The sequence below is a fragment of the Syngnathoides biaculeatus genome, chromosome 18 (genome assembly GCF_019802595.1).
Source record: "Syngnathoides biaculeatus isolate LvHL_M chromosome 18, ASM1980259v1, whole genome shotgun sequence".
Classification (NCBI taxonomy): domain Eukaryota; kingdom Metazoa; phylum Chordata; class Actinopteri; order Syngnathiformes; family Syngnathidae; genus Syngnathoides; species Syngnathoides biaculeatus.
Window position 1 is genome coordinate 9,038,669 of NC_084657.1, and position 11,398 is coordinate 9,050,066.

The 11,398-nt window shown below is 48.3% G+C and overlaps 2 protein-coding genes across 3 annotated transcripts; both read left to right on the forward strand.

Annotated features, from left to right (window-relative positions):
• Nucleotides 1-2,770: 2,770 nt before the first annotated feature.
• LOC133492076 (arrestin-C-like) lies at nucleotides 2,771-6,892 on the forward strand. Its single transcript, XM_061804008.1, has 13 exons — nucleotides 2,771-2,860; nucleotides 2,970-3,014; nucleotides 4,391-4,570; nucleotides 4,648-4,707; nucleotides 5,081-5,157; nucleotides 5,228-5,363; nucleotides 5,458-5,615; nucleotides 5,688-5,825; nucleotides 5,987-6,070; nucleotides 6,153-6,176; nucleotides 6,261-6,310; nucleotides 6,601-6,620; nucleotides 6,695-6,892. The coding sequence occupies exons 1-12, from the start codon at nucleotides 2,792-2,794 to the stop codon at nucleotides 6,603-6,605; spliced, it is 1,026 nt and encodes a 341-aa protein (XP_061659992.1). The 5' UTR covers nucleotides 2,771-2,791; the 3' UTR covers nucleotides 6,606-6,620; nucleotides 6,695-6,892.
• Nucleotides 6,893-7,764: 872 nt separating this feature from the next.
• On the forward strand, nucleotides 7,765-11,238 carry znrd2 (zinc ribbon domain containing 2). Of its 2 annotated transcripts, none has more exons than XM_061804009.1 (4): nucleotides 7,765-7,886; nucleotides 9,789-9,940; nucleotides 10,021-10,105; nucleotides 10,671-11,238. In XM_061804009.1, the coding sequence occupies exons 1-4, from the start codon at nucleotides 7,814-7,816 to the stop codon at nucleotides 11,105-11,107; spliced, it is 747 nt and encodes a 248-aa protein (XP_061659993.1). In that variant the 5' UTR covers nucleotides 7,765-7,813; the 3' UTR covers nucleotides 11,108-11,238. The 2 variants fall into 2 exon arrangements, with proteins under 2 accessions (XP_061659993.1, XP_061659994.1); XM_061804010.1 differs by lacking the exon at nucleotides 7,765-7,886 and adding an exon at nucleotides 7,893-8,043.
• The last annotated feature ends 160 nt before the right edge of the window (nucleotides 11,239-11,398 follow it).

Genomic DNA, 11,398 nt, shown 5'->3' on the forward strand with positions numbered 1-11,398 from the left:
CAATCATTTCTCTTCACAACGGGTCATAACCACACATTTGAAAAGGAGAGAGAAAAAAGATGGCTTGATTAATGAAAAATGAAGAAAACTACTTTTTATCGTTTTTTAATTACTTCAGATTTGTTTTCAATTATTAAAATTAAGATTTTTTTTCCACAGATTGAACACTGTGGGTCAGATTAAAATTAATTGTCTTATTTCCCCTCTTTAATCACTATTTATTCATTTTTTTCCCCGCGCAAACATGAGTCCAACCGCGTAAAAAAATGACGCCGTCGACGTTTGACGAGATATGTTGTCATCTTTTGATCAAATTGACCCGAGGTAGGGGCGGGCTCACACGGATGAACCACGAAAAGGCGTCGCGGATTATTTTCAACTCTTTTGTGCTCCAAAAGCGACTGATTGCTTGATGGGATTAACCGGACAGGCCAGCGCGACGCCCGCCGGGTTGGCTAATCCGCAGCGCCGCTCCCCCCCCCCCCCCCCCCCCAAAAGGCTGCCCGCAATAAAAGGCCCGGCGCCCTGCACGGTCGCGCTCACGCTTCGGCATCCGACAAGCGTCCCGACGTCCTCCCGGCTCAGGTTAGAACTCTCTTGACGATTCGCGACGACGATCACAATCGTTTTATTATCTCGGCGAAACGTACATTCGGAATGAGGAATTTTTTTTTTTTTTTTTCCCCTCGGCGATGGAACAAACTAAACGATGACGATAATATTTTTGTCATTTCGCAAGGATTTGAGTCACGTTCCAAAGTGTGCGCCATCTCAAACCTCGGAATAAGTTGATGAAAATCTCATCATAAGCGGCCGTCGGGATTTGTTTAAAGTTTCAATTTATGTACGAAAAAGTCAATATTGGTCAAATATAATGTTATGTTATGATTCGATATGTATAAAATTGTATGCTGTTTTTAACATATGTGTGTGTGTGTGTGTGTGTGGTGTGTGTGTGTATACATACACACATACGTAGATGGATACATATTGATCATTTGCGAAAATTGTTCCTCTTATACCGTTTAAACCTCCTCTAAACCATAATGTAATATTGTAATAACAGTGATATATATTGCATCTTAACATTGTAATATGATGTATGATTCCAAAGATGAAACTATTAGATATAGTCATTACAAACAATCAAATATGATATATATTTTTTGGCAAGTTTTGATTATAGCTAACAAAAAGCAATTTGTCACCTCAATTACAAAAATGTACAGTAAAAATATAAACAAGTAGATGCAAACATTTGTAGTGCAGATCCAGATGTATTTTCCTTGTTTAATATAGAAATATAAGAAAATAAGAAGTATCGTCTTTATTGTCATGAACATGAACATGCACACAAAAAATTGTTGTGTGCATTTTGCGCGCACATGCTTGTTTATCCAAGTTTCACGTTTGGAATCAAAATATTGAACGCAAACGCTTTTCCTGCTTGAATCGGATTGGATTATTTTATTACAAAATATTTAGAATTGTAGGCCTTCCTCGCCGCCCCCGAGTCGTCAACAACGAGGGGGCGGCGTGGGAACGCGGTTGCCCGCCGGCCCCGCCCCCGTTGATCCTCATCTGGCAGGTTTGGAGGATTTAGCGTCCGATTAATTTGCCGATTGACAACCCCCCCCCCCCCCATGATCCAGTTAGCGTTCTGGGAATAGCGTTGCCGTACTCGTCGTCGTCGTCAATAACGCTGCGCTAATCTCATCGTTCGGGGATTAACCTCCCACGACTCCGACCGAACGATCACAAACGATCGAATCGTATCGCGTCAAAAATGAGAAACCGAACCGCTGACGCCTGTTTTTCTTTTCTGGTTGACTTCACCAGAACGCTTCCAGAACCTTCCGGACATGGCAAAGTAAGTTCCAAGTGCAACATTTCAAAACATGCGCATTTGTCGCATCATTTCATTTAGCTCAGATTATATTTGGCAATTGAATTTTCATTCGCTCCTAATCACAAGTATTTTAGATATTTAGTCAAAAGTCAAAATTGGAAATATATAGTTGGCATATTTATGACAAAAATGACTTAAAAACGTGTTTTCAAGGAAATAAAATGATTTTGTGAAAGTGGTGCAATACTTTCTTTTTTCCCAGAAAATACACAACGTTTATCGAAGTAATACAATTTTTTTTTTTTACAAAATTACCATTTTAAAATGATCATTCATTTTTGAAAAAAAAAATCATTTTTTTTTATATTTTTCCCCCAAGAAGTAACCAACAAAGACAGGAAAAAATATTTTATTATTATTTATTGTATTTTTATTTATTTATATATATATTTTTAATTGATTGTTATATTTTTTTAAAAAATCTATTTTTGCGTAACATATCCAACTTTTGAGATTGAATAATTTAGTAATTTTGGCAAAGGAAGTCATTTGGCGAAGTGAATCCATTTTGAAAGTGCTTGCCGGTGACGTCACACCTGCTAAAAAAAAAAAATGACAAAGACGGCAAAGGTCAAAAGGTCGCCAAAGTCGCAGCTAAGCCTCACCTGGGGCGACCGCCGGATCCGCGTGCGGCCGGGTCAAGCCGCTCCGCGCGCGACAACAGATCCCCGATTGGCCGGCGGGGATTAGCTCCGCCCGCCTTCTGTCGGCCACGCCCTTCTGCGACACGATTGGCTGCCGTGCACGTGCCACTGCAATATCCACTTCGATGTGCCGACGTTATTTCATATTTAAATGAGACAGAGGAGCCTATCATATTGCGACGTTTTCCCCAGTTTTTTTTCGCGGTTATCCGCAGAGTTTTCAAGAAGACGAGCGGCAATGGCGGCCTCACGCTCTACCTGGGGAAGAGAGACTACGTGGACCACGTCAGCACCGTGGACACACTCGGTGCGTGTGTGTTCGAGAGAGCGTGTTGGAATTTGGAGAAAATATATGTCGTTTATTTTCAAAAATGTACGTCCCGCATGACCCCCCCCCCCCCCCACCTGTCTCGTAGACGGCGTTGTCAAGTTGGACACTTCAAACTTTGGAGACAGAAAAGGTGACGGCACACTCACTCACTCACTCACGCACGACAGGCTAATATTGTAATACGCGCTCGAGATAATATTTGTAATATGATGACATGCTACATTCTATCATGCGGGACAGGTTTCCAACTCCGCCATCTTGTGTGTCACCACCAATAGGCAGAATCACCTGTGTTCTCTGACCTCTGTGACACACAAGATCATTGGAAACATACCCATACGCTAACGTGCTAACATTCAGTACGCTACACGCTAATATGCTAACACGATAACATACTAACTTGTCAAGATGACATGGTGATATTCTAAAACGATATAATGCTAATATTCAAGCACGCTAACAGTTTTTTATGCTATCATACAAACATGAACAATCATCATGCTAAATCCTAAAAAGATTACACGCAGACATATTAATACACTAATATCCTAACATGCTATAGTGCTAATATTCTAACATTTGCCTCTGCTGTCATGCAGATATTCCAATATGATAAAATGCTAAATGAAGATGCTAAGATTCTAATGTGCTCGCAAACATTCTAATGAGCTTACATGTCACAATTAAATATGCTACCTTTTTTAAACTAATATTCTTATATGCAACTATATTATTTGAATATACTAAGATGGTAACATGCAAACATGACCACACTATCACGCTAACGTGAACATGCTATCATTGTAATATGCTAACACTATTACATTAACATGTTAAAATTTACCATGCTAACATACTGTTATGCTAAGATGCTAAATGCTAATAGGTCCATCCATCAATTTCCTGTAATGCTTTATCCTCACTCGGATCACCGGATGCTAATAGGTGAACATGCTAAATATGTTAACGTGTTATCATTGTAATATGCTAACACTGTCACGGTAACATGTTAAAATTCTACCAAGCTAACATACTGTTATGCTAAGATGCCAAATGCTAATAGGTCATTCCATCCATTTCCTGTCCTGCTTTATCCTCACTCGGATCATCGGGTGCTAATAGGTGAACATGCTAAATATGTTAACGTGTTATCATTGTAATATGCTAACACTATTGCAGTAACATGTTAACATTCTACCATGCTAACATACTGTTATGCTAAGATACTAAATGCTAATAGGTCCATCCATCCATTTCCTGTCCTGCTTTATCCTCACTCGGATCACCGGATGCTAATAGGTGAACATGCTAAATATGTAAACATCTTAACATGCTAACATTCTGCTGTGCTTGCATGCAGTCATGCTAACATGCTAATATTCTTACACACTAATGTGCAAATGTGTTAAGGTTTTATTATGATATTATGGGATTCTACTAACGTGTTAGTAACCTTACGCGCTAACATTCTGGTCACATGTTGGTTTCCCGTCAGTATTTGTGCAGCTGGCGTGCGCCTTCCGCTACGGCAGCGACGACCTGGACGTGATGGGCTTGTGCTTCCGCAAGGACATCTGGATCCAGCACGTTCAGATCTACCCGGACGATCACAAACCGGCGCTCAGCGACATGCACGAAACCCTCCTGAAGAAGGCGGGCGAGGATGCCCGCGCCTTCACCTTCCAAGTAGGACCGACTGCCCGACACATGCCAAATATCGATGCCGCTAATGCTACGAGCTAACAGGGAACGTTCGTGTGCAGATTCCCAACAACCTCCCGTGTTCCGTGTCGCTGCAGCCGGGCCCAGAGGACAAGGGGAAGGTAAAGGCGCGACAGCAGAAGTTAGCCCACCCCGAACATGATACAACGATAGATTCCAATTGAGACCCGTAGAGTCCCTCCGGTGTGTTTCGGGTCTTCCCCGCCGTCTCATCCTGACCCTCTTCGTTGAGCTGGGGTCATGAATCCCCCTGGAGTTCTAGGCAGTCCTTTCCTCGTTGCGGCAGCCAGTCGCATCGCACCGGGTTACGGTTACGTCTTAATTCCTCGCAGCTGATTAGCGGAGCGCTAACGTTAGTTGTTCTACCCGTAGGATCGAGAGAATATCTCGAGGCATCACTGTAGATTGTAAAAAATGGATCAGCTCAAAATCCGCGACATTGCAGGGCCTCACTGCGTGTGTTGCATGTTCCAGGCTTGTGGCGTCGACTTTGAGGTGAAGGCCTACCTCGCCAACGACAAGTCCAACCCCGACGAGAAGATCGAGAAGAAGTGAGTTCCGCGTTCTTGCGCCGCACGATCGCGGTCTCGCATTGACGCAGACTGTCCGTGTTGCCTTCAGGGACACGGCGCGCCTCATCGTGCGGAAAATCCAGTACGCGCCGTCCGAGGTGGGCGCCGGGCCCAAAGCGGAAATCTGCAAGAGCTTCATGATGTCGGACAAGCCCGTGCACCTGGAGGTGTCCCTGGAGAAGGACGTACGTAAATGTGCTCCCGACACGTGATTTTAATCACATTGGATGAAAATATGGATTAAATGCGGACGAGGTTGACGCGATGCATGTGGCGCAGCTCTACTTCCACGGCGAATCCATCCCTATCAAGTTCAAGATCAACAACGAGACCAACAAAACGGTGAAGAAGATCCAGGTCTCGGTGGACCAAACCACCGACATCGTGCTCTACTCGGCCGACAAGTACACCAAGTGCGTCTTCTCCAAGGAGTTCAGGTAGGCGCCGAGGCCGCCGCCCAGACCGCCGCCCCTACGTCGGCCCTGACGTCGGCTCCGTTCACCCCACAGTGAAACGGTGGAGGCCGGCGGGACCTTGGAGAACTCGCTGGTCATTGTGCCGCTCCTGGCCGACAACAAGGAGAAGCGTGGCCTGGCGCTGGACGGGCGCCTCAAGGACGAGGACACCAACCTGGCCTCCACCACCATGTGAGCAAAACACTCGGTTCTTTGGCACCGGTCCAAATACTGGAAGAAGAACCTGCTTGACTGAGTTGAAAATGAGCGCTTTTGGGCAAAAAAATTGCTGCTCTGCCGCCATCTGGTGGCACGCAAGATTGATTGATTTTTGGTCTTTGGACGGCTTCCAGGTTGCGCCCGGGTGTTGAGAAGGAAGTTCTGGGGATTCTGGTGTCCTACAAGATCAAAGTCAACCTGATGGTGGGCGGAGGCGGGTGAGTTCTCCCTCGCCGTCACGGTTGTCCGTGCCGAAGTCTCCACCCCCCACCCCTCACCTCTCGCGTGCTTTCCCCGCAGCCTGCTGGGCGGACTCACTTCCAGGTGAAGACGCCGCACTTCCTGTCGCGTGGCCGCCTGCCCCCCCGCAGGTCTTTGTCTGACTTTTTTGTTTGCGTTACTCCGCAGCGACGTCACCGCCGAGGTGCCGCTCATGCTCATGCACCCCAAACCGGAAGGTGACCTAACACACACACACACACACTCACACAATTTCCCCTCAGTAGACTCAACCGCTAGCAACAAAAGTGCCGGCACCTCTAAGGGAAAGTCTCCAAATTGGGCACAAAGTGTGAGAGGGACAACACAAAACTGAACACACCCGAGACCTTGATCCCAGTTTGGATAGTTTCACTTATTCAGAGCCCCCCCCCCCCCCCGCAAAAAAATTTAAATATTGAGAAAAATGATAAGTCATGTGCTGCTTTTTTGCGCATCTCTCTCCTCGTCTTCATCGCGGCGCGACCAGAGTAAAGGCTCCGCTTCCGTGTAAGTAGGCCGCGCCCATCACATGCGGGCATGACGGACGCTTCTCATGCGCCGCAAACGTTTCGCGCCTTCAGGGAGGACGTCAGCCTGCGGGTGGGCGGAGTCGAGACGGGAAGTGACGTCGCGGAGAGGAAACGACCCGTGGGAGCGGCAACGGAGGGAAACTGATCTCTTGAACGCGCAAAGCGTGACTCTGCGTTCTTTTGCGGCGCACAGTTTTCCTTTCACTGTATGTTCCTGCCTGCTCGTGTCCAAATAAACATTCAAACTTGTCATATTTATTTATTAGCTTCTATACGCAGTGTGAGGGTGTTGTGAGATGACATCTAAGAAGCGCTGAAAAACAAATTTGACAGCTGCTTGTTTTGTGACACTTGTACCGCTGCTCTTGTTTGTGTACTCTATGTTCCCGCCTCTTCTAGGGATTTAAAAGCCTTCACTCCTGCCATTTTTGTAGTTTTTGAAAAATCCACACCATCCATCCTTCAAAGTTCCTTTCCTGGACGCCGTCCTTACCCATCATGGCTGTCTTCGCCAACAAGTCCATTCCAATCCAAACCAATCACAACTCTTCGTCTGGGACGCTCAGAACCACTTCATCTAGATCCTTCCGGAATTTCTCTTTCAACTCTAGCTCACATCCTACCTGTGGGGTACAGCCGCTATTCACGTCATACATAACACCCTCAATTTCAAACCCAATCTGATACTCTCGGGTTAAGTGGGCCGGGAACAGACGTTCACCCGGGCCACGGCTGATCCGGTTTTGGTATTCTTTACGCCGGATACCCTTCCTGACGCAACCCTCTGCATTATAACTGGCTCGGGACCGGCCTACAGATGGGCCGCATGACTGAAGATAATAAATTTCCTGTATGTGTGAATGATTTTTTTAGTCTTTTTGCGGTTCAGGGTGTCCCCTGAAGATAGCTGGGATCGACTCCAGCACGCCCACAACCCGCAGTTTAGAAAATGGATGAATTGATTTTTTTTTGGGTGCAAATATCGTGACCCTTGTGAGGTTAAGCGCTTCATAAAATGCTAGCTAATCTAAATTCTAAGGAGCTGCTAAATCCAGCAGCAAAAGGGTGCTAAATTGTAGTCCGCGATCTCACCACAATGCAAGAAATTGTGAAACGGAACCTGCAGTTCTACAAGGCGCCAGTGGGGGCGCAGCAGCGATCCCGGGAAGGATGCAATGGCCAAGAGAAGAAGGGGACGTGACGTCATCACCCCGCAGCAGCAGCAACATGTCGCTGAATGGAGGTTGGTTGGTTGATTTGTTGCTGTGCGGCCCGTCGGACTGAGTTTCACGCTCGCTGCGGACGCGTTGAATACCTTCGCGGTCGTCGTTTGACTCCGGCGAACTCCGGCACGTTTTCTTTGCTAGCTCGGAGCAAGTCGAGCAAGGAGTTGAGCTCAGGTGGCGATCGCGAAAAAAAGTCACGTTTGACGCTTAGGCCCGTGACACACTCGAGGGGGGTTTTCCCCAATTGTGAAAAGGTTCCAATTCTTTTACACAAAAACCACACATAAGAGTTAAAAAAAAAAAAAAAATATTTTGGTCGTTTACTGCGTGGTAGACTGCGTTCCACGACCGGGGTCGAATTCAGTCCTCGCCGCGTGATCAAACGTATTCCAACAAAAACGAAATACTACCAAAGATGTTGCGCGGATGTTTCTTTCGTATTTGTGTAATGAATGACTAAGCCGACAATGAAACAACAACAAAAAACCTTCCATTTATCCGTTTTCCAAAGCCACTTATCCTCACAAGGGTCGCGGGAGTGCTGGATTCTATTCCAGCTTTGACTTGCTTTGCAAAATATATTATTGTCTGGTCAACCCGCTATTATTCAAAAATTCCACATTAGCTTGACCGAAGTGTGTTTCAGGGCGCTACTTGAGTGACTGCGGTCCAATTCCGCGTCACAATTTGAGGTCTTGAGACGAGTTGTGGGCGGTTGCTGTGACGAATCCACTCTTAACAGACCTCAAACCTAATTGTCATCGAATCAGACGCTTTTAAAAGACCGAAACTTGTCTGGTATTTGGCGTCCTTGATCGGGAAGTGGCAGAAGCGAGCCAGACCCGATTATCTTGACGTGCGTACTGACTGGGCCTGAGGTTGTTTTGGGGACGGGTCGCTAGGCACGCGCTGTTTGCCTATCAGTTGTATTCTGTTGGAAAGTGACGTGGTTACGTGTTCAAGACTTTTCAGTGCCCTTAAAGGGGCTCTGCATGAACAGCGTATCCAATAGAACATCCTTTCTCATTTAATCGTGTTTTGAGAAGATTTTTGTCGACAATGACGAATTTTCAGGGGCGCTGCCATTTTCGCGAGTCATGTGACGTACGTGGGCGTATGTGACTTGTACCGTGCCGTTCCAAACGCTGGATTACATGGGACACCGTTATGTCCGGTGCTGATTTCTCGGATTTATCCTCATCTGATGAAGAAATAGCAATATCGCTTGCTCGGGAAGACGGAGGAATACTTCTGTACAGATTCGAACCCGTAGCTGGAATTCATGTTGAATATTCGGATGGTTCTTCGGACAGGAATGACGCGGAGTCCGACGAGCGAGCTCCGGCGGCGGGCCGCGAGCCGAGCTTTCAGGTGGCGGAAGCCTTTAGCCTAGCTTCGGCAATCGGGGCTAACAAAGCAGGCGGCGGGGGTCTACCAGCCGAGCTTCCTTTAGCCCCGGACGCCGAAGCGAGACTAAAGCCCTCCGCCGCTACCGAAGGGGGGCCACAAGCTCCAGCGGCAGGGTGCAAGCCGACCTTCGTTTGGGGAGGCCTTTAGCCGAGTTTCGGTGGTGGCGGAGGCCTTGAGTCTAGCTTCGGCATCCGGGGCTAACGGAGTGGGGAGCGGCAAAGGCCGTTAGCCGCGAACCATCTGCGGCTACATGCCATGATCCATCACTCCAATACAAAATGAATTTTCATGAGGCATCGTTACGCTCGCCAATGGTTAATTTCTTGATGCTTCCCGTGCACATGAAACCACCTGCTGGATATTTGTTGCAATTGTCTTCCGTCAGCATTGCGGGACTCCCATGTTCCTGATTCCACAATCACTGTCATGGATTTATTTTATTTTGTAAACTATTCAGAACTAAACTTGTCCTTCCTGTCTTCACTGTATTCTATCTTTTGCCGCATCAGAAGAGGAAGACTTGGAGTGGGAGCCCCCCACCGAGGCCGAGATGAAGGTGATCCAGGCCCGCAGGGAGAGGCAGGACCAGATCAGCAAAGTCATGGGGGAATACCTCCTCAAAGGGTACAAGATGCTGGCCGAGTGCTGCGACGTCTGCGGGGTGAGATGCGCCGGCGTGGGCCCGCGGGCGCGCTCGGCCGTTTTGTCTCACGGTGCGCGTCGTCGTCGTCTGCTTTGCAGAACATTCTGATGCAGGACCGCGCACGCAGGAACTACTGCGTCTCGTGTCAGGAGCTGGACTCGGACGTTGACAAGGACAATCCTGGTAACGTACGCACTCGCAAGGAACTCTTGTTAGATGGTACACAGAAAGAGTTTAACGGTAGCGCGGCGCTACTGCTAGCGCCGTGCTAAAGCTAATGCTAACAGAGCCGGTTAAAATAAAACTTACCGGTAAATATCACTGAGAAACGGCAGTAATACAGCAGCAACACGCTAGCACAGCGTTAACACTAGCGGAACGTTAACAGGGCTGGTAAAAGTGACTTCCTTGGCACATACAGTGATGAAACCGAATCGATGTTTCCCATCACAATGAATGGAAAAAGAAATAATGCGTTCCAAGTCTAAAAAATGTGGCTTTTTAAAGCGGTTTTTAACGCGGCAGTAACACAGCGGAAACACATTAGCGCGGCGCTAACAGGGCGGGTTAAAAAAAAAAAAAAAACATACCGGTAAAAATCGCAGACACGGCAGCAACACACTAGCACAGTGCTAGCGCAGCGCTAGCAGGGCCGGTTAAAAAATATATATAAGTCAAGTGTCAAAATCCTTGCGGAGAATTTAGAGACCGGAAATCAAACTCACAACTGTCCCTGGTGTCTCGTCAGCCCTCAACGCGCAGGCGGCGCTGTCCCAGGTGCGCGAGCGGCGTCTGGCGGCCCACTCTCCGGCGCCGAGCGACCCGGCCCACGTCAACGGCGACGCCGGCGGCGCCGTCCCGCAGCCCAGACCGGAGCACTGCGAGGGGGCGGCGGCCGGGGGCAGAGCCGTCGCCCCCGCGCCCTCGGCGCCTGCGCCTCCCACGCCGCCCGCCGCCGTCGCCACCTCGCCCGCGCCGTGCCGGGCGACGCCGGCGAGCGCGGCCTCCCTTCCGGCGACCGCTCCTCCCGTCCTGCGGGTCGCCGAGGAGGCGGTTCTGAGCAAGATGCGCTGGGCCAGCGGCCAGTTGCAGAGTTGCGCCTCGCTGGAGTCCAGCATCCAGCTGTGCCAGCTGATCTCCAGCTGCGCCGCCTCCCTGCGGAGCCTGCGCGAGATCAGCCAATGAGGGCCGGCTGCCCTTTGAACTCTGAAGCGGGCTGTGCCGGTGGCTTCCGGGCGGCGTTGTTGTTTTTGTAAGTTATGTTCCTCTTTTAGAAGAGGTCGGCCATTAAAACGATTCCGGTGTTTCCCTGGCAACCGCGTGCGAGTCTTTGTCCACACGACTGGCGGGCTTCCCGTCCGCATAAAACGATAACCAAAAAATTTCCTGTCCGAGGGGAAGTCGAAAGGGAAATTTGGCGTGTTGTCCGTTCAGCGTTTGCAAATTCGAATGTTTGTAAATTTTATTTTTGGGAAC

Coding starts and splice junctions, on each gene's coding strand:
- znrd2 (XM_061804009.1), top strand. CDS start 7,814: ATGCAATGGCCAAGAGAAGAAGGGGACGTGACGTCATCACCCCGCAGC. Junction 9,941..10,020: donor AGTGCTGCGACGTCTGCGGG/GTGAGATGCGCC, acceptor TCTGCTTTGCAG/AACATTCTGATGCAGGACCG. Junction 10,106..10,670: donor CGTTGACAAGGACAATCCTG/GTAACGTACGCA, acceptor GTGTCTCGTCAG/CCCTCAACGCGCAGGCGGCG.
- LOC133492076 (XM_061804008.1), top strand. CDS start 2,792: ATGGCGGCCTCACGCTCTACCTGGGGAAGAGAGACTACGTGGACCACG. Junction 3,015..4,390: donor AAACTTTGGAGACAGAAAAG/GTGACGGCACAC, acceptor GTATTTGTGCAG/CTGGCGTGCGCCTTCCGCTA. Junction 5,158..5,227: donor GACGAGAAGATCGAGAAGAA/GTGAGTTCCGCG, acceptor TGTTGCCTTCAG/GGACACGGCGCGCCTCATCG.